Source organism: Peromyscus maniculatus, chromosome 14 (genome assembly GCF_049852395.1).
Source record: "Peromyscus maniculatus bairdii isolate BWxNUB_F1_BW_parent chromosome 14, HU_Pman_BW_mat_3.1, whole genome shotgun sequence".
Lineage (NCBI taxonomy): Eukaryota > Metazoa > Chordata > Mammalia > Rodentia > Cricetidae > Peromyscus > Peromyscus maniculatus.
This window is the reverse complement of record NC_134865.1, coordinates 58,229,724-58,252,231: the sequence shown is the minus strand read 5'-3', so window position 1 is coordinate 58,252,231 and position 22,508 is coordinate 58,229,724. Positions and strand designations below refer to the sequence as shown.

General features: G+C 48.1%; 1 protein-coding gene across 2 annotated transcripts in view; it reads right to left on the bottom strand.

The window, feature by feature from the left end:
- Flvcr2 (FLVCR choline and putative heme transporter 2) overlaps positions 1-22,144 on the bottom strand; it is a 63,234-nt gene extending 41,090 nt beyond the window's left edge. Inside the window, exon 1 of one of the 2 annotated variants that reach the window (XM_006990326.4) lies at positions 21,031-22,144. In XM_006990326.4, coding sequence (XP_006990388.2) covers positions 21,031-21,732 — 702 coding nt within the window. In that variant the 5' untranslated portion in view covers positions 21,733-22,144. The remainder of the gene's footprint in view (positions 1-21,030) is intronic. The other variant, XM_042260956.2, reaches the window with a different exon arrangement.
- Positions 22,145-22,508: the final 364 nt, after the last annotated feature.

Genomic DNA, 22,508 nt, shown 5'->3' with positions numbered 1-22,508 from the left:
CACGGGTGGCTTGGCATGCAGTAGACACCCAATGGTTGTTCAAGAAATAAAGCAATGGCTATGTTGCCTGGCCTCCTAAAATCACACAGTAGGCCAAGGGACAGTGGTCTGCACCCACTGGCTTTCATTTGTCACTTAACCTTCTGTCAAATGGGAAGACACAGGAACAGCAGGTAGAATTTGTACAGACAAGAGAGAAGGAAGCCGGGTCTTTAATCCCAGCACTCGGGAGGCAGAGGCAGGCGGATCTTTGTGAGTTCGAGGCCAGCCTAGGCTACAGAGTAAGCTCCAGGAGAGGCACAAAAGCTACACAGAGAAACCCTGTCTTGAAAAATTAGAGAGAGAGAGAGAGAGACAGAGACAGAGAGAGAGAGAGAGGATCCTCAGGCTGTGGGGATCAGTTGAATAAGTAGAAGTCTGGCCAAGATGACAGGTAGCACATGGAATTCTGGATAGCATAAGAATACATGACAATCCATACCCAGGGCAGACAGTGGAGGAAAGAGACCTGCCATGTTAACAGGGCCCCAGACCTTAGTACAGCTGATGCCATGATGGAAGCATGGCCATGAAATTCAGCATGCAGGCAGTACCACCAGCCAAAACTGAAAACAAAGACCCAATCCATTGAAATCCATAGTTCTGGGAAAGTCTCTAAATGTACTAACCTTGCTTCCTGGCTTCTGTAGTTCTGTGTCTGACTAACTGTTCCTGTTAACTGAAGTATGTCAATCCAGGACATGGCTTTTGTGCTTACAAGCTCACCCTGAGAAGGGCTCAGGGCTACACTGGGATCCCAACACCCAGTGTAGCTGCCGGCTGGCTGGCTGACAAAGACTTTCGGTTGGCTTAAACAAACGTCTGAGCAGTCTTCTCTGGTGGATACCCCCCAACACTGGGAGACAGCACCTTCGAACAGCTCAGACTTCACTAGAGTTGTCCAGTCCCACCAGCCCATTCACTCCCAGGAGGAACTTGTCCCTGCCAAGCTCCATATTCTGAGGGTGGGGGCTAAGTCAGTTCTGGGTTGAGCTTTGTATCTCTCACAGAGGATGGAAGAACCATGCCAGGCACAACCTCTTGCTACTCTCCGACGGGCAGCCCTCTGTGGCCCTCTGTGACCTTCCTGGCAGCCAAAGGCACCAGGAAGCTCTGAAGGACTTCAGAATGCCCAGCCAGCAAGGATCAAGGGCTGCCTCCTCTCAGGAACTCAGAAGCTCCGAGAGGTTCCTACAACCAAAATGAGCAGAATTCACTTGGGACAAGCTGAACCTAAAAGACTAGAGTGCTGAGCCCACCAAATGGAGGGCATAGCCTCCACTCCAAGCTTGTACTTCACAAGACAAACAAGGCATGATGTACAAGAAAACTCTTTTTTTTTTTTTTTTTTTTTTCCTGTCAAAGGGCAAGCCTGGGGTCTTTAACTTTCGTTTGTTTGTTTGGGTTCAAGAAAGAACACCCAAAGTTAACACCTGCAGAATATTTTATTATTTTAAGACATCTGCACATCCTGAATATTATCTAGGCCTCAGATAACCCGATGAAACCCACAGCAGGTGGTCCAATATCCAGATGTAGTAGCAGAGACCCAGGAAGGCCCAGCTTCCATTTCATAGTGGAATTTAAACAACGTGCTGAAGTCACAGGGTCAATCAGGGCCAAGTTCGACATCTAGACCTCTGAGATTCCTTTCCCAGGCCTGTGCCCTTCCCAAGGAACCTGCTCAACTTCAGTGAGGCACCAAGCAGCAGATCCCAGGAAGGCATAGGGGAGACTCCCGATAATCCCGAGTGCAGAACATGCTATACCGATGTGCGGCATGATGGGTTATCGCACACAGATGACATTGGCTGTGGGCCTCCTAGCCACATGCTCTCCACGAAGTCAATCAGAGTTCGGTTTGGGGAGGAGACAATGCTAGCATCCTCCAGAAGTTCCCCGAGTCTTCCAGACCCTGAGACGTAATATGTATCTCCCCTCCCCCAAGTCTTCAAAGAAGCTTCAAAGAAGCAAACATCAGCAAGGAGTGAAGTCCTCCTTAGGCCACAGGAAAAAAAGCAAGGTGTTAAGAGCCTTGTCCCAGTGCCACATGGCAGGCAGTCAGGATGTCTCCTGGGGCTGAGGCAGGATGGAGCAGACTTAGAAACAAAGGACTGCAAGATGTGGTGGCCCATTGGAGGAGAGGGGAGTGGGCAGCCGGAGAACCATAGAGCCCTGAGTCTTCCCAGGCCCCACCCCATTCCAGCCCCACCTACCTGGAGGCCCAGGGGCTTGACCACCTGTGGCTCTTCCAGGACCCACATCAAAGGCTTTAGAAACTGAGGAAATGATAGAAGGGATTTTCTCAAGGTGGGGGTGGGTTTCTGCTACACATAAACTCGAGTGCGCATGCACACTCGGACACACACACACACACACACACATACACCAGCCTCCATCCCTCCTCGGGCCTTGTTGTTAGATGGTTGTCTCAAACAATGCCCCAAATGTTCTTTCTGCACTGAGAAGCAGAACAAGAAGCAGCACCCTCGGGGGGCAGAGCACCGGTGACTGGCAGAGAAGAGCCACGCATGGAGAGCCGTCATCCTTCCCACCTCCCCTGTGTCCTCCGTCCCTCCAGTATCAGCTAGGCATAGCTTCTTCAGACCCCAGACCCTGAGCTCCAGCTGCTATGAGGCCGAGCTCTGTCTAGAGGGGTGACACACGGACCCCATCCTCTCACGCACACCCCACACAGATAGTGAGCGGGAGTCGGGGTGGGGGGGGGCAGCTCCCCTCGCTAACTTCTGCTCTCAGCATCCCAACTCCTGACCCCAGAGAGAAGGAACTGTCCACAAGGGTTTCTGGGAAAGTAGCTGAGATTTTTCTGAGCAATTCAAGCCAGACAGGAGAAGGAAGTCCATGGAAGGGAGGAGGTTAGGGCCAGAGATGAATGGAGATGGGGACAGTGTTTACCAAGGACGGATTTGGTTCCAGGAGTTTCCACAGACATTGCCTCATTCACAACTCAGAGTCTAGCATTCCTGCCCCAGATAATGAAACAGATGCCCAGAGAGGACAGGTGTCCTGCTGGCGGCCTCAAACTCAGCTGCTGACAGCTGGCTCCGGCTTCCCTGGCTTATAAAGTTCACGTTGTATCTACTTCCTGGAGAGGACCAAAATGACAGATTCCTGGCTTCTGCCCCAGATGGCCAACTCCTTGGGTCTCCTCTTGTATCTAGAATCTGCTTCTAACAAACCCCAAGGTAGCTCTGGTCTTAGATGCTCACCGGCCACCCTTTAGAGAGGCTTGATCTCTATATCCCCGGAAGGAAACTGCAAGGTAATTCTCAACTGCTGGCAGACCCACCTCCAACCTCTTCAGAACAAACACTCAATCCTGCTCTGTAAACGTGCCCAGGACAAAGGTCTGAGGAGGTCTGGATTGCTCAATGGGCAGTCACTATCCTCAAACAAACATCTCCAATAGAAATACAGGGCCTGCTAACCATGGCTGTCTCAGCACTGCTCATGCCCTACAATGTATTCTGTCCTCTTCTTAGGTGCCTCTGTTTCCTTTTTAGACAGGGCCTCATCTAGAGCCCAGACTGACCTGGAATTCACTCTGCAGTCTAGGCTCACCTCAAACATGCCACCATCTTCCTGCCTCAGCTGCCCTACTGACAGGATTCTAAATACTCTCTGAGCTTGCTAACCTCGCTTTCCTCTGACTCGTCCTGAAATCCTCTATGGCATGCTCAGGGATCCGGCTCTGATAAGAAGATGTCCCTGAGCACTCCTCAGGCTCCTGGGAGCAGGGCTCGCCTTGCGTCTCCCAGCCTCCACCTGACATTCACCTTCTGTCTTTCTCCAGATGGAATCTGGTGGAAGGCAAATGTTGCACCATCATAAGGTTCTGATATACTGTCTAATCCTCAGAAGTTGGTAAGGAAGTAAAATCCAACCCTCATCTACCCATCCCTCTCTACAGTCAGCCTGCTGTCGCCTCTGCCTGCTTGGCCAGGCTGCATCTTCAGCCGTGAGTGGAGAGGAGCTGAGTTCAGAAAGCTGGACCACCGGAATCTGCAGCACCATACCCTTCGCTGCTGAACGACTCACCAAAGAAAAAGGGGGTGGGGACTCGTTCCACAGGATTAAGGAAAGAAAGATGCTCTTCTTCTAAGTTTGGGGCATGGTGCTAAGTAAGGAGATGGGAGACAGAGAATAAAGAGGAAGCATCAGCTTTCACCTTGACCTCATGGTTCCTTATCACTCCTGAAGGGATTGTACCCTTCACCCTGCAATCCACCCAGTGCTGACTGATGTGGGTAGATGGGGGCAGTGACATCCAGGGAGGGCCATCTGCTGGAAGCACATCCAGAAACAGATCGAGAGTCGGGCAACAGAAAGTAGCTGTGTGCACCTGATAAGCCTGGAATCCTCCCTTCGGCGGAGTCTCGGGTTTGTGAGGGAGGCTGCAGTCTGTCATGTGGCATGGGGGTGACCCGGTATCTGTGTCATCCCAGAGACTCCAAAATCACATCACAAAGAGTTCTTGTCACCATGGTCTGGGAAAAGGACACTTTGCCTTTGCACCTCACTCTGCTTGTAACTTCAGAAGCTCCGTGGGGACATGGAGACACTGCTAAGAAGCTTTCTGGGATGGCTCGGCCTTCCTTCTGATCCAGCTCTTGGTCACTTTGCTCATTAAGAATCAGCTCCAGTTCGGCAGTTAAGAGCGCTTGCTGTTCTTGCAGAGGACCTGAGTTGGGTTCCCTGCACCCACATCAGGAAGCTCACAACCACCTGTGACTAGCTCCAGGGAATCTGACCCCTCTTCTGGACCCCCACAAGCACCTGCGTTCACATTCGCGCGTGCACGCGCGCACACACACACAAACACACACAATTTAAAAACAATTGTTTTCCCTTAAGAATCAGCTCAAGGAGCTGGAGAGATGGCTCAGTGGTTAAGAGCACTGACTGCTCTTCCAGAGGACCTGGGTTCGATACCCAGAACCCATATTGCAGCTCCCAACTAACTGTCTGTAACTCCAGTACCAGAAGACCTGACGCCCGTGGCAAAACACCAAGGCACATAAAAAATAAAAAATTAAAAAAAAAGAATCAACTCAAACTTCAGCTTCTCAGAAAAACTGTCTGTCTGCATCTACCGTGCCTAGTACTGAGGCCTTGTCCTCCTCCCCCCCAAGACTCATCTAGATCAGAAGGATGGGAGGCGATAGGATGAGCACAGATCTTCCTTTAGCGTTTCAGTGCAGCGGATTAAACCCAGGACCTTGTGCATGCAGTGTAAGTACTGCTGAGATACATCCCCCGTCTCTTTCTTCGGCATTTCCTATCTAAGAATCGCTAGCCAGCTACCTGCTCTTTACACAGCCTCCCATTGAATTCTCCTCCACGTCTTTTGCCTCGGCCAGTATTATCTCCAGTTTATACAGGAATCTGAGACTCACAGCAGTTGTGGGTCTGGTTATAGGATAAAGGGCTGCACTAAAGACGGTGTACAATACCTGGAAGACAGGTAATATACTAACCAGGCCTCTTAGAGATTAAGGCTTCTCTAAATGTTTGTTCACCAGGACTGATCAGCCTTTAGGCTTCATTCCCATAACAAAAGAGACAACCCTGACTGATACCCAGCCATCAGGTGGTAAGAACCCATTTCTCCATCCGAGAACATGCCCCTCGTCTCTTAGGGGCAGCTGAAGGAGGCAGCACAGAGCAATAGCCATCATTAAGACACGGTGTGCTATTAAACCCCAGGGTCTCGCCGGGCGGTGGTGGCGCACGCCTTTAATCCCAGCACTCGGGAGGCAGAGGCAGGTGAATCTCTGTGAGTTCGAGGCCAGCCTGGGCTACCAAGTGAGTTCCAGGAAAGGCGCAAAGCTACACAGAGAAACCCTGTCTCGAAAAACCAAAAAAAAAAAAAAAAAAACCCCAGGGTCTCTTCTTAAGAAACTGCACAATTCAGCCAGTAGGATCTCTGAGTTCGAGGCCAGCCTGGTCTACAGAGCTAGTTCAAGGACAGCTACAGAGAAACCCTGTCTCGAAAGAAAGGAAAGAATCTCACGCTTCAGCCAGGTGGGCAAGATGACCCCCAGTAACAACGATTGGAAAAGATCAACACTGGTGCACTTACAAAGAACTCTGACAATATCTTTGCTGTGTAAATCTCCCATCTGCCTTCGTGGCCAGACTTGCAGTCTCCTGTTTTTGTTTAAATTGTTCAATGTGTAGCCTGGGGCCAGAACCTAAAAGAGCTTTAAGGATGATGACATAAATGAAATATATAAGCCTATAGTTAGGATACAAAGTTAGTAAAATTATCTGTTCGAGGCTGGCTCCCTTTTGTACATTAGCCAGAACTGGGGACACACGATTAAAGAACTTTTCCCTTTATTAATCTCTAAGTTGCAGAGTGATCTCTCACTGGGTAGGCATATTCCTTCTATAACCATAGAGAAAACATGTCAGGCATGATCATGTTTTCCTCTGCAAACTAAGTTCCCTTAAGAGCCAAAATTATCCTGGTCTATAAAGACCCCCCTTAATACTTGCTTATCAGCACCCTGTGTATCTGAGCAAACATCCTTTTGACTTATAGTAATACTTTGGAATGTGTTGGCTTAGTATATCATTACTTTCTATCAACCCCAAAGCTAAGAATGTCACCAGATGACATCTGAAGTGCCCAGGTTTTGCTGTAACCAACTGACCTGATGTCCCCCCATCAATGACTCGTAAATACATCGATTTATGACTGTCTTGTTCTGTGACTATAAAAGCTTCTATAAAGCCTTCAACAGTGGAACACCTTGTTCAGGGCGACCTGAGTCTGTGTCCTTGGGCCATGGTCACTCATATTTGGATCAGAATAAGCTGTTTCTTGTTCCCTTTAGTTTGCATGGACACCTCCAGTGACTTGAACCCTCCAAGGCTCACTAATTCATCATCTTGATTTCTTTTGGGAAGTAAAATCCTGTTAGGTCATGTACCCAATGGCAGGCAACTGTTATGCCCAAAACCCTGTTCCTGTCAATCAGGTCTGGGCCCTTTGGCAAGTTTCCCACTTGGCGATAAGAGGGAAAGGATGGGAAGAGCACCGTAGGACATTTCATAAAACCTCAGGAAACAAAGGTCGGAAGTGTGAAGGCCAGGCAGGGGCTGCGGTCCTCTGGGCAGGGATGTTACGGCAGTCTAGAGCTTTGAGGCTTTGGCTTCTACCTGCCCTTTTCTGGATAAGACTCCCTTTTCAATTGAAATATGGGGTAGGGAGAAAGTGGAGGTAGATGAGCTTAGTGGAGGCCCATGGAGGCAAAGGTAAAGAGGTCAAAAACCTGGAATCTGCCGGGCGGTGGTGGAGCATGCCTTTAATTCCCAGCGCTTAGGAGGCAGAGGCGATGGATCTCTGTGAGTTCCAGGATGGCTAGGGCTACATACATGGAGAAACCCTCTCTCAAAACAAACAAGCAAAAACCTGGAATCTGAACTCTACCTCTAGTGGGTAGAGACCTGATATCCTAAATTACATACTACCCTGTCCTTTTAAGAGTGAGTCGGCTGGCCTTGTCAAGCCGGTGACCAGGAGTTACTCACCCTGCCCGCTACTCATCTGAAAACATGCTGAGGTGAGGAAAGATTAATTATCCCTTTAAGGAGACCGTGTTGGTGGCAGCCCGCCTCAGTGAAGCCTGGAGTCCATCCAGCAGCACTGTGCCTGCCTTACCGTTTGTCTGCTTCTGAGGAACCAACTTCCCCCTTTCCTGCCTTTTCTGTCTCTTTCATCCGGATGTCAACCCAAAGCCTGAGCATGCTTTCTCTGGTGCTCTGGGTCTTCTCACTCATCCTCTGACGCTCTACCTTGACCCTACCGCTAGCCAGCCTCCATTGCAGAAGACAGGGTACCTTTTCTCTCCTCCCCTTCCCCACCTCCCTATTCCCCACTCTGAGATGTGCACTTTGCTGTTCTTTAAAACAAACTAACAACCCTCTAAAACTAATAACATCCTCAAGCTTCCTTCTGAGTCCATTTCTGAATTATTTCAGTAATAAGAACCCACAGAAAGAGCCTGCCTAGTGGTGCGGTGCATGCCTGTAATCCCAGCACTTCAGAGGCAGAGGCAGGTGGATCTCTGTGAGTTCGAGGCCAGCCTGGTCTACAGAGCTAGTTCCAGGACAGCCAGGGCTACACAGAGAAATCTTGTCTCGAAAAAACAAAACAAACAACAAAAAATCCCACAAATCCTCAACTTACCTAGAAAGGTTTTCAGCTGGAAAAGAATATTTTTCCCCTGGCAGTTTCAATTTTTAATATTTTGGGTGAGGGCTTAGCTCAATAGCAGATGCAGGAGGCCCTGAATTCCATCTCCAACATCAAGGGGGGGAGGTATTCTAACCATTTTGAGCAGGTGGACCAGTTCCATTACACCAAGCACTGGTTTTTATTGCACAACAATAAACAGTCACATGATCCAACTCATCTTCTCAAACTGAAACAGCCCCATTGAATGCTTCCCATTGCCCTTCCTCCCAGCCCCTTAGCAACTGCCATCCTAACTCTCTAGTCTGTTTGTTTGCTTGTTTGTTTGTTTGTTTTGACTAGTCTATGTATCGGTAGCATAATACAAATTTTACTTATACATTATTTGGCCTTTGTCCCAGTTCCTAGCTCAGAACTCCAAAACTCTCTGGAATGATCTGAATGACAGAAATATCTTCTTGTTCTTAAAGAGTCTGTAATTGGCCCCCATAAACTCCTAGGGAGTGGCGCTATTGAAAGACCAAGCAGACGCCATAACAGGCTGTCAGTCTTCTCTCAGAGATCAGGCCTCAATTTCAGTTTCCTGAGACTTAAGCAAGCAGTTTCTGGGAGGGCCAGGAACGAAAGACTTAGTCCTTGTAGTAGCTCCCTTTCTGCACATACTCTGACTGCTCAAGGTTCAGCCAGTTGTTTACTGTCTGGGACCCCTCACCAGCTTAGAGCTACATGCATGGGTCAATGTGAACGTGCAAGGCCAGCCAGCCTCCATGGCAGCTCAAGGACAGAGCCTGGGACTTGTCCAGGCCTGCCCAAAAATGATAACTGTAACCCCCAACCAGTAAATTCAAAGGTTACACACCCTCAGCCAATCATATGACGTCAAGATCTGTACCACCCTGCTTGCGGTTTTTCCCTTTAAAAACCCCTCACCCTGGGAGCTCAGGGCCGTCCTCCTCTACCGGCTGTGTCGAGTGTTGGACACGGACCAAGCCCTGGCTTCCTTGTCATCAATAACCCCCTGTGTGTTTTGCATCGGATATCGGCTCTGTGGTGGTCTTGCTCAGGGGTGGGGGGAATGTCTCGAGATGCGGCCACAACACTATTAGGAGGTGTGGCTTTGTTGGAGTAGGCATGGCCTTGTTGGAAGGAAGTGTGTCACTGTGGTGGCGGGCTTTGAGGTCTCTTTTGCTTAAGCTTTGCTCCTGTTGCTTTCTGATCAAGATGTACCCAGCCCCATGTCTGCCTGGACACGGCCATGCTCCCCACCATGATCATAATGGACTGAACCTCTGAACTGCAAGCCATCACCTCAATTAAATGTTTTCCTTTATAAGAGTGGTGTGGTCGTGGTGTCCCTTCACAGCAATAGAAACTCTAAGACAGAGTCCCTCCCCAAAAGACCTGAGCTTATACTAATGTGGTAATAGGTTAAGGCCCCCTAGACAGTGTGTGCGCGTGTGATTACTGGAAAATGGGGACTACCTGTTCCACCTGCCCTTTATTCTAGGGAGGAGCACTCGAGACTGAGTTGGATAAAAACTCTAGAGTCTAGAGACAGAATTCTAGAGTCTAGAATGCTGGATCACAGAGAGTTTCCAGGCTGGGAACACACAGAGACCTGGGAGGTTGGTTGGCCTGCAAGGACCAGGAAAAGCTCCACATGCTCCCTCTTCCTGTGCCCCGCCCAGCAGTCTAACATTTCCGGAACCACCGCAGCCTTTACAAGTCAGTAAGTTTTAAGTCACATATTCTCGCCAGCTTGTGAGATGTCGTAGCCAGTTAAATCTTTGGGAAGCTCCAGTTGGTAATCTGGTTGGTCAGAAGCACGGGTGGTCCCCCCCGGAAGTCACTCACTACAGCAGTGTAAAGCGGGCCAGGCTTGTGAGGCTGGACTCCGAGGAGCCTGCGAAGTCCAGTGTGCCTTTAAGGAATGCCAGGACACCCAGCCTTGCATTTCTAGCTTCGCCTGTCTTGATGACCAGTGTCAGAAGTCCCCTAGCTGAGCCGCAGACTCCTGATAGCTTTGCCATAGCTGCCACCACTTCACTGCTTTTCAGGAACTTGGTAATACAAGCCAGTTGAAACCCTTGACCCTTCACTTGGGATTGTGCAAGTGCCCAAGAGTGACCTTCTGAGCATTTCAACTCCATCCGCAAAGCACGCTAACAAGGCCATTTTCCTAACACTTGTCCTATGAAGAGCCCTTAAATTTGGTTACAAGCGCACAGATCACAGATTTTTTTTTTTTTCATTCTCGCCTCCAGCTCTTCTGAATTCAGACCCACCTCAGCTATGTCCTGTGAGGAGTGGATTTGAAACTTGGGGCTCTTCTGCCCGTATGTCAGCCACCTTATGACTCAACTCTCTTTGTTTTAAAAGTCTTTGCACTGATTGGCAGACCACATGTAAAGCCAAAGGGGTGTGACTGAGTAACAAATAATAATGTATAAATAAATACCTTCTTCCATTCTGTGGGCTACCTTTTCACTCTGTTGAAAAAGTTCTTTGATTCACAAAAGTTTCAAATTTTGATATAACCCAATTTATCTTTTTCTTTCAATACCTGTTTTGGACATTGTTATCTAGGAAGTAATTGCCAGATTCAATATATTAGTTCTTTCCTCTATAGTGTCTTCAAAGTACTCTATGTTTTTAGTTTCTATATTTGTCTTTGGCCCATTTTGAATTAGGTTTTATATAGATGTCAAGGTTCAACTTCATTTTCTCATAATCTCTTGATCGCGGGGCTGATGAGATGGCTCAGTGGATAAGGTCCCTTGCCAATGAGACCGAGAAGCCTAAATTCAACCCCTGGAATTCACGTGTTGGGCAGAAAGAAATGACTTCCAAAAGTTGTCCTCTGACCTCCAAGTGAGCATGTGCTGCACTTTGTTGCACTTTGTGTACACACACACACACACACACACACACACACACACACACACACACACAATGTTAAATAAAAAAAAATTGGAGAGATGGCTCAGCGGTTAAGAGCACTGACTACTCTTCCAAAGGACCAGGGTCTAATTCCCAGCATCCACGTGGCAGTTCACAACTGTCAGGGGGTGATCTGGCATCTTCACGCAGATATACATGCAGGCAAAACCCCAATGTACATAATAAATAAAAATAAATCTTTCTAGAAAAATAGGAACGGAGAGGTGGCTCAGCAATTAAGAGCTCGTGGTGCTTTTGCAGAGAGCCTGAGTTGGTTCCCAGCACTCACATGGTGGCTCATAACTATCCTTAGGCCCAGGGGATCTGACAAACTTTTCTGGCGGGCACCTACATATAGGTAGTGCACATGCTCTAAAAAAAAGAAACAAATCTTTTTTTGATCGTATACATGAGGGTTCACTTCCAGATTCTCCTCAGAATTTCACTGGTCTGTATCTATGCCTTCCTATGAAAGCCATTCTGTCTCCATTGCCGCAGCTGTGTGGTAGGTTTTGAAACTCTGGCATTATTCTTGTTCTCCTCTGTCATTACTCCAGCTGCTTTGGGCCCTTGGAGATTCCCTGTGAATTTTAGGATGCTTGCTCTGATTTTTGCAAGGTAGATCACCTCGGATTTGGAGAGAGACTGCACGGCCTCTGCCAGGCACCTTGAGCAGGCGCCATCTTAATTAACTTTGTGAAATTTGTCTCCTGACAAATGCAGAATGATCTTCTGTTTATATAGCTTCTTTACTTTTAGCAGCCATTTATAGTTCTCAGGGCATAAATTTCTTACTTCCTAAGCTTATTTCTAAGTTTGATTGTTGTTTTTCACTATTATTATTATTATTATTATTATTATTATTATTATTATTATATATTTTTTGAGACAGGGTTTCTCTGTGTATCCCTGGCTATCTTAGAATTCACTCTGTAGACCAGGCTGGCCTCGAACTCAGAGATCCGCCTGCCTCTGCCTCCTGAGTGCTGGGATTAAAGGCATGAGCCACCACATCCCCGGCTGTTTTTCACGGTTATTAATGGAATTGTTTTCTTAAGTTTTTTTGTTGGCGTGCTCATTGTTGGTATTAAATGCTGCTGTATTAAAACAGATTACAATGCTACTAATTCAATGTGCAGTTTGCAAGCAGAGCGAGAGGAGGCCGGAACCGTTCTGGGAAGGATCCAGAATAGGAACGCAAAGCCATGACCTTTCCTACCTCTTGAACACTGACTGCTTCTTCTTGGTTGTGCTTAGTTGCTGTAGATCTCTGGCAGATTTGCAAAGGTCACATAAAGAAGTTATTTTGGCTAGTTCCTAGTTGTTTATTTAACGTCTCTGCAGGGAAGCAAGGACCTAGAACCATCCTGCTGACGTCAGTCTCCACTGCCTCTTATTCTGCAAATAGTATCACTTCAAGGAGACGGTTATGGAGCCAGACTGCTGAGAGCAGAGCCAATGCTGGGAACTACCCAGACAGGCTAGGCTAGGAGAGGATGTGGGCAGAGGTCGGGACCTCAAGACTCAAACTTGATTCCATGTAATTGACAGACACCAATGCCAAGGTGGGGGCCAATGAGGCCAACCTGGACCCCCTCCAGGATGCTAGAGAATGTCAGAGAGCCAGGGTTAGAGGCATCTGCCACGGATGTGCTTCCCATCCGCCCAGAGCTGCCCCTGGCCCTTGTCGACTTCTGGATCTCAAGAGGATTCGAATTATGAGTCCCGCTCACAAGCCTAACCTGTCTCCTCAGGCTGATGGGTAAGGGACCCAAGCTCCCCCTCCTTCTAACTGGACACCAGACACAGCACACACATAATAAATCAGCCCTGACAAGAATGGTAGCACGCAGGCAACTCCCTCCTGCACAGCTGACTGTGTCCTTCAAACTAAGCCCCTGATTACCAGCCTCACATGGTAGCCCACTGAAAAGAGAGAAACCTGTACACAGAAAACTACAAAATGCTGCTTCTATATCTCTGAGCCCTCCCTAGAGAGCTGGACAAGGATGCTTTCAGTGGGGCATCTGAAACCTTGTATTTGTGGAGAGCTGGACCCCTTGGCCCTCAGAGAAGAAGAAAGCAGAGCTGGAATTCAATTCTATGCCACCACCTCCCACAGCCTCAGGCTAGCAATTTTACCTAATCCATGGCTTTAAAATAGAAAATTGAACACACACACATACACACACAGAGTGTAAAGGGGACTTTAAGCTTGGCGGAACATTCCTACAGTCCTGGTTCTCAGGAAGCTGAGGAAAGAAAATCTCAAATCCGAGGCCAGTCCAGCTGTATATCAAGACAGTGTCTTAAAACCAAAACCCACTGGGTGATGGTGGTACACACCTTTGATCCCAGCACTCGGGAGGCAAAGGCAGACAGATCTCTGTGAGTTCATAGCCAGCCTGGTCTACAGAGCAAGTTCCAGAACAGCCAGAGCTACACCAAAAAACCGTCTTGAAAAGCCAAAAACCAACCAACCAACCAAACAAGCAAACAAACAAAAAACCCCAATAGCCAAGATAAATAAATTAAAAAATAAATAAATAAAACAAAGAACCAACAAAACCCACAAAAAATAGAATCTTTGAATTAGATATTGACCTTCAAAAACTAATTTCAGGAGCTGGCGAAATGGCCCAGAGGTTAAGAGCACTGGCTGCTCTTCCAAAGGACCTGGGTTCAACTCTTAGCACTCACGTGACAGTTCACAACTGGCTATAACTCTGGTTCCAAGGGATCTGATGTCCCTTTCTGGCCTCCTCAGGCCCCAAGCATGCATGTTGTATGCACAGTCATACACGCAGATAAAATGTAAAAAGAAAATAAAAATAAAACCAATTTCATAAGGCAGACAGTGAAAACCATGACTATGGTTCCATTTACATTATCACCCAGCACAAGCAAATTCAAATACAAAAAGGTACCAAGTAGAACGGAGGTTCCCAAGGGCTGGAGGGAGGAAGAGGGGAAGAATTACTGTCTGGTGACGAGTTTGGTTGGGAGTGACAGGCAGTGATAGTGAATGCAGTTAATTGCACTGAACCGACAGCTTTCTAGCCCTTCAGGCTAGACCTGTTACTTTTGTGTCATCCTGACTTTAAAAAACAAAAAAAAAAACTTTTCAAGCCAGATGTGGCAACCCTGCAGGAGGCTAAAGCAGGAGGATTACTCACTGCAGTTCAAGTCTAGCCTGGGCTACATAACAAGATCCAGTTTCAACTCCCACACCTGTCCACCCCAGAATGTCATGTGAAAACCTGTACTTAGGGTTTTTCTTTAAATAAGAAAGAAAAGAAGGTAGGTAGGAAGATAGATCTATGTACATCGGGTTATAATTTTTGTAATAACAAGGGGCCTTCCTGCTGGGTGGGGCCATACCCCATTCCAGTATCACCATAGTAGGCTAGCCTCGCTCACTTGTCTGACGTGGCTGGCCGTATCAGAAAGAGTAGTCCCGAACCTCTCAGTCGACACCGGGGCTCCCCCACCCCCCTTTCCTATTCTGGTCTTGAAAGTGCATTGCTGGAGGCTGGAAGGCAGCCAGGTATGGGAGCACATAGCAAGGGCCATCAACGGCTAATCAAGAGTCCTCCATCTCAGACTTTGGCCAGCCTCTGAGCTGGGGAGCTCCAAGAAGGATATGAGCTGAGAGATAGTGATAAGCCAGGATCTCCTGACCTACGGCTTCGTCATACCTAAGCATTCATGGTTTTGAAATCAGCCTAAGCTGACCTCACCTTAGAACTCTGGTTCCTGAGTCACCCTCGGCCTCCTTCAGCCTCTCCGGTGGGTGATGGCACAGGCTCAGCCAGTCCAGCAAGCGCAGCCTCCTCGGGGCTGAAGTCGCTTTCCAGAGACCACCTTTATCTGCCACAATAAGTTTTCTACCATTGCTCACCTGCAAGTCCACCTGGCTGTGGAGCAAGGCCTATTTAGAACTTCCGGGGAAATGCACACGGAAGTCTGTACGTTTCCAAAGCCTTGGCAATGAAGAGGATGTAAAGGCAAGGCTCGATGGAAGAGCACATGGCTAGAACAATGAAGCATCAGGTTGGATGCCCAGCACCACGGGGTGCTGGGGATATGTGCAAAATGTCACACTAGTGATTGTTCAGCTAGTATTTGGGATGTGGTGAGCTAAATAAAATCTAGCACTAAAACTAACGTTCTCTTTTGTGTTTACATTTTTAACATGGCCACCAGAAAATTTAGCTCCGTATGAGGCTTGCACATGCTCTAATGTTACAGTTCCATGATCCAGTGTTATTTTATATAGCCAACTAGTACTTGGGCGAGATTTGAACTGGGAAAGTGTGGTGTTTTCCCTACTTCTAAAAGTGAAGTGTTTTACTGTTCCCGTTCCTTCTCTGTGTTGTGGGCCAGCTCCCCTCATCTTGAAGCTCGTCTTGAAGATCTCTTCTGTCTCCCAACATCTAGCTCATCCTGGGCCACCCGGTTCTTGGACTTTCCTACAGGGTTTCTTTTTGAGTTCACGTGTGTGTGTGTGTGTGTGTGTGTGTGTGTGTGTGTGTGTGTGTGTGTGTAAAGGACATGACTGCTCATAAGTATGATGGAAGGTGTATTGTAGATGTGAGGGAAAGCATAGCCAGAGTCCAGAGTAAACATGACCACCCTGAGCCGGGCTATGGGAGGAAGTGAGAGGAGAGAGGAGAGAGGAGAGAGGGGAGAGCCAGGAGACCAAGGGGCCAGGAGGTTAAAGGGTTAAAAAAAAAAGGTAAAAGGAACTGAGTAGCACAAAAGGCTGGATTATATAGGGACGAACCGCAGGGGGTAGGGCAGCCTAGTCCCTGGGCTGGAGAGTTCAGGAGAGAGGGAGAGGTACACCAGCCATACCCTGAGGGACTAAGGGATGCTGGGAGACCCTGGAGGCATGTTACATAGTTACTTCAGTTAGCTCTTTTCCCCAGGTTTGAGACCTAACACCTTTTGCATCTTGTACAGTAACAATGTGTCTATCACTCAAAACCCCACTGCAAACGGTTTTCACTTGACACCATGCTGAGTGCCGCTCACAAACCACCAGGCTTTTTACCGGCTGAGAGCAGCAGTTCTGAGCCCACCACGGAAAGACAAGAGCTGCAAGTTTCACTCTTCGGTCGCCTGTCTTCCCTGACCCCAGGAAATCTGACCCCACCTGCTTCTTTCAGGCAGACTCTAGCCCACTTTCCTGCCTATGTCCAGTTCCTGGGCTAGGTTAAGAGAGGCATGGGGGCTTTAATCCCAGCGCTTGGGAGGCAGAGGCAATTGGATCTCTGTGAGTTCGAGGATAGTCGAGTGGTCTACATATCGAATTCCATCCAGGTCAGGCAAGGCTATACAGTCAGTGAAACACTATCTGAAACAAAACAAAACAAAACAAAACAAAACAAAACAAAACAAAACAAAACAAAACAAAACTCCCCCCCACCACCACCACAAGAGGCAGAAATGCCCTCACATCAGAAGGCAATCAAAAGTCCTTGAGACACAACAAAATTAGAACCTCAGATTCCCACTTTTTTTCTGTGTGTGCATGCTAGGGATCAAACCTAGAACCTAGTACACATGCTAGTCAAATACTCTGTACCCAAACCTTCCATTTCTTTCTTTCTTTCTTTCTTTCTTTCTTTCTTTCTTTCTTTCTTTCTTTCTTTCTTTCTTTCTTTCTTCTTTCTTTCTTTTCTTTTTTTTTGGTTTTTCAAGACGGGGTCCCACTGTGTAGCACTAGCTGTTCCATAACTCGCTCTGTAAACCAGGCTGGCCTTGAACTCAGAGATCTGCCATCCTCTGCCTCCCGAGTGCTGGGATTAAAGGACGAGGTGTGCTACCGCCACGCCGGCATTTGATTGATTTTTTTTTTTTAAGCATTGGCTTTCCCCCTTGAGGACTCAGTGTTGGCTGGCTCAGTCTCTGGCTCCCACTCAGCCGCTACAGGACTGTGACCAAGGTCGCTCTTCTCACACTCTTCTTACATTACTCTCTGTTTCTTCACCTGTAACCGCAGGGACAACTCTACCCACCTCGCAAGGGGTGCGGAGAAGATTAAATTAAACGATGGATGAAAAAGTACTTTGCATATTTTAGGTGTTTCGTAGACATTAACTTCTTTTCCTATTCTTTACCCTTTCCTATAGCCAGTAAGTCTAGAACACACACACACACACACACACACACACACACACACACACACACACACACACCACAGAGTCATATAGAACTGAAGATAAATCTATGCTATGACCCGTTGTGTTATTTCTGAACCTAGGCATTCGGGACACGCTTTAAACTCTGGTAGAGGAAGTCTTTGCAGGGAGACAACAGTCGGATAGCCTCACCTACAGTCTAGCAAACTGGGGTGCTCAGGGGAATTTCAGGCTTGTCTAATAGACGTCTGAAAGATGAATTCTGTATGAGCAGAGACTGATTGTCATGGGAAGTACCCAAGAAACACTAGGAATAGAGAGGTCAAGATTCCCACCCTATGAAAGAAACACGAAAGTTGTCAGGATCAAAAGGGTCATTTGTGGCAACCTTAACAACAGCAACAAAAAGCAAATGATGCCAGTGTGCTGGGGCATGCTTTTAATCCCAGCACTTGGGAGGCAGAGGTAGGAGGAGCTCTATGAGTTCAAAGCCAATAGCCAGGTCCAGGCCAGCCAGTGCTCCTTTGTTGAGAGCCTGTCTCAAAAAAAAAAAAAAAAAAAAAAAAAAAAAAAAAAAAAAAAAATTAAACAAGGGGTTATGAATGGAAATGTTTGTCTTATGGAAATGACCACAAGAGCTTCTGTTAGATCCTAACCTTACAGAGACCACTGCACTTTTGTGGTGCCGGGGATTAAACCCAGGATCTTGTACATGCTCAGCATGCACTCTGAACTACATCCCTAGCACCAGTGTGACATCACACAAAAAACACTTCTACAGAAATATCTCCTCGGTATATGTCTGTTCAGCCTCAGACCCACACCACTGTTATTAATCGTTGTATCCAGAGACTGTTATTTCAAATATCTGATGCAATCCTCTTCATTTGAGTCTTTTAAAACTTCCCCTTGGGCCAGCAAGATGGTGGATAAAGGGACCTGCAAACAAAGCCTGGGGACCTGGGTTCGATCCCCGGGACCTACATGGTGGAAAGAGGATTCTTGCAAATTGTTCTCTGACCTCTCTATACATGCATCATGGCACATGCACACACCTTTACATACAAAATAAATAAAAAGCAATTGAAGACCTCTCCCTTGCCTCAACCTGTTTGCATATGTGGATAGATTACCATGGCATATGTATTACCATTTCAATATTCTGCTATTCACAAATACCAGTGCTCTTTGGAGAATCTCTTCCTCCTCTGATCCCCGCCCCCACGTCGAAAAGGATGTAGAGTTTGAGGTCATTTACATGGGCAAGGCCCAAGTGAAGTTTGCGAGCCATGAGGAATCAAGTCTTCAGAATGTTTGCTTAGCCATCTCTATGGAGTCTTTCCGAAGATGCAACCCACAGGTACTTTGTAAGCATCTCTTCCTATGCAGTAGAGCTTTACCTGGGAAAAGGCTATAGGACAGAGAGACAAGCAAACTCATCTCTTCATGAGGAAGCCTGAACAGGTTTTTTGTTGTTGTTTTTTTTAAATCATGTTGAATTTAGCACAGAGGATCAACCCTAACTATTCATGAGAAACAGCTATTTCCCTGAGTCAAACGCATTCCATCAACAGGGATTTTAAATTTCTTAAGGACACCTATTTATTTATGTATCTATGTGCTGGGGAGTGTAGGAGAAACAGGTGCATGCCGCAGCAAGCATGCCGAGGTCAGAGGACAGCTTGCAGGAGTCAGTTCTCTCCTTCCACCACGTGGCTCCCGGAGAGCCAACTCAGGTCGTCAGGTTTGGGGGTAGGCTTGGCAGCGGCTGCACTACCCACTGAACCATTTCACCAGCCCCAGGGTATTTTTAAGTGTAAAATTCTTAGCATGTCTTGACCTTGTTGGGGGAATAGGGTAGAATGAGAAATGAATAAACTATTCCTCTTAAATTTTAACGACATATCTAGTATTATGTCCTTCGGAGGTGTGGGTCAAGGGGTTACTGTGTGCCTTAGGATTAATAATAACAAAAGTGTTAGAAACCCCGTTTTGATGGCCCCAGATAAACAGAGAGGAATTCTTCTAGCTCCCCGTAAATGGTAGGACTGGATTATATCACCCTGTATGAGCCCTATTCTGCTCATAGGATGAGGACCTTTTAGAAGATGAATTCTTCATGCCCTAGCCTTAGCTCCCAATAATAGACAAATCTACCTCCCACACTAGAGACATTAAAACCCACAGTCACATAATTTTAAGGATTGAGGATTGACAAATATCATATGCTTGTTTGGTTTTCGAGATATGCTTTTTCTGTGTAGCCCAGGCTGTCCTGGAACTAGCTTTGTAGACCAGGCTGTCCTTGAACTCACAGAGATCCACCTACCTGCCTCCTGAGTGCTGGGATTACAGGTGTGCATCATCTCCACCTGGCTTTTATTTATATATTTTGAGACAGAATCACAAGTGGTCTTGAACTCACTTATGTAGCCTAGGATGACCTTGAATGCCTGATCCTCCCATCTCTACCTCCCAAGTGCTAGGATTATAGGCACACACCACTACACCAGTCCAATATTTCTTAAAGTCTATTTTTAAAGGTTTATTATTATTATTATTATTATTATTATTTTATTGTCTATGGGTATGTACACATAAGTGCTGGTGCCCTTAGAAAGGCAGATGCATCAGATCCTCCTTGGCTTGAGTTACAAGTAGTTGTGAGCCACCCACTATGGGTGCTGAAAATCTAACTCTAGTCCTCTGAGGGAGTAGAACATGCTCATAACTGCTGAGCTGTCTCACTGAGTAAGAAGTTACATCCTCTAAATGAACTGGTAAGGCAAAAGAGGCTTATGAGAGCCAAGGGTGACCAGTGGTCTAGCAGCTACTTGGCCAGCATACTTTGGGAAGTGAGAACCCATGGACTGGGGCTCCCATAAAAGAAGCACCCCATAAACATTTGCTTTGCTTCGAATACAGAGTCGCAATCAGATTCCTAACATGGCCAAGTTTCTGGACCAGAACCACACCTAAGGTAAAAAAGAATTGGGGATTGCTGGCCCCCAAAAAAGAGGAAAAAGAATGATTTTAAAAAGATTAAGAATAAGGTGCTTAGATCAGAGTCGTTTTGGAAGCTCACAGTAATATCTACTCTACCCTGCTGGACTCAGTTCTAACCCCCAGAGAGGGAGTTTAGAACAAAGCATTGTTTCCTCTGCCCTGGTTTCAGCTGTGTATAAAGAATGTAAGAACAGCCCAGCCCACACTTCTATACACCAGGGTCCTGCATTCTAGGAAAGCTGGCTGGCCCAGCCAAAATCATCTGCCAAATTCCAAAGACACCTAAACAGCCAGTGCTGCTACCAGAGAAGGACCAGCATTTCTATAGGTGAAATGGTGGACTGATAAATGTTGGTGGAGAAACACCATCAACAGATGAATGAAAAAGTCCCTTGTTTGTGACAACCCCCCCCCCACTGATCTTACAATGTCACTGACAGTCACACCCAACTACACTGTCAGTCACACCCAATCACCCAAGCCACCCAGAGTCATAAAGGCTGTGAATCAGAAAACTGCAACTTCTCACACAGAGGGTCAAGGCCGGTCTCCTCTAACATACTCAGTCCCATCATGGTGAGATGCCCTCTCTTTGGAACAGACACACACACACACACACACACACACACACACACACACACACACACACACACACACACACACCCCTCTACTCACCTGATTGCCAAACACGGCCACGGAGCAAGCTGTTGAGACTTCATCAGCCCCGAACCAGACCGAAGCAATGCGTGACGGCATGCCCAGGATGAAGACCTGTGCCACAGAGCAAATGACCTGACCCACCACTGTGACTGGGAAGAGGTGAGGCTCCAGGCTGCCTAGCTTCACCCAGGCGCCCAGACAGTTGAGAGCTGAACCAGTGATCGCGATGGTTCGAAGACCAAATTTCTCCAGCATCCAGGCCACGGGCAGGAGCAGAGGGATGTACACCAGCATGTAGCACATGGACAGCCAGTCGATGGCAAAGGCGCTGACGCCGTAGAAGGTCATGAAGATGTTATTGATGGAGCCATACTGGATCCACTGGAAGGCGTTGCACAGGGAATAGCAACTAAACACCAGGACCACGGCCCAACGGCGCTTGCTCACCTTGATCACACTGCTTTGCGGACCTGAGCTACTGGGATGCGTCAAGGCGCTGGGTTGAGCAAAGGTACTAGGGGGCGCTGAACTGCTGGGGTGGACAGAGACGCTGGGGTCGATGGAGACGCTGGGATGGATGGAGACGCTGGGGTGGCCTGAGACGCTGGGATGGAAGGAGTCGCTGGGATGGGTGGAGTAGCTGGTGTCGGTCGGGAAGGCGGACTCGGGTGCAGGGTTGTCATCGCTCTTCTCCTGGTTGAGACTTTCATTCACCATGACCACAGCGTGCTCCTGAGCCCAGGACACGGGCTGACTCTTACAGTCTTATGGGCCAGTGGCCTTGTGGCTGTCCCCCTAGAGCTGAGGGTTGTCCAGAAGCGCACCTCTGTTCGCGCAGAGAAACGGAGACTTAGAGGCAGCGCTCACTCCCAAACTCCCCTTGCTGGTCCTTGGGAATCCTTATTTCCACCCCCACACCTCGCAAACTCTTGTCCCCAAGTCGGCCGCAGACTCCTCGCCACGCGCTCCAGGCTGTTCCTGCCTGGAATTCCCAGGTGAAGTGTGGACCGTCCTGGAAAAAGTTTGCTAGCTGAACTGCTGCTGGGCCGGCTCGGTTCGCTCCCGGGCAGGCTGGGGCCTCGCCCCCTCGGGCGCACGTGACCGCCCCGCCCCCGGCCTGCCCGGCTCCCCACGCCCCGCAACCCCTCCCACCCAGGCTCCCCTGACTTCTTGAGCAGGGCCCCGCAGGACACCGCGCTTGTTTCGCCATAGCTTGGGGTGCATTCCTCCATCACGTCCCGGGCGCCATGGAAACCGCCCGGTTAGCCCCCACCCCCTACACTGCCCCTAAATTCATTTGTCCCCCCAACTCCCAGAGGACTCCGCTGGACGATCCCGCCTGTCCTTCCGAGGTCAGAGTCTTCTTGGGGCCAGCGCGCGTGCCCCGAGGCCCGGGGTCCGCAAAGTGCTCGGGTGGTGGTGGTGGTGGTGGGGATCCGAGACGGATCCAGGACTTTTTTCCTCTTGCCTGGGCTCCCCTCCTGGAGCTGACC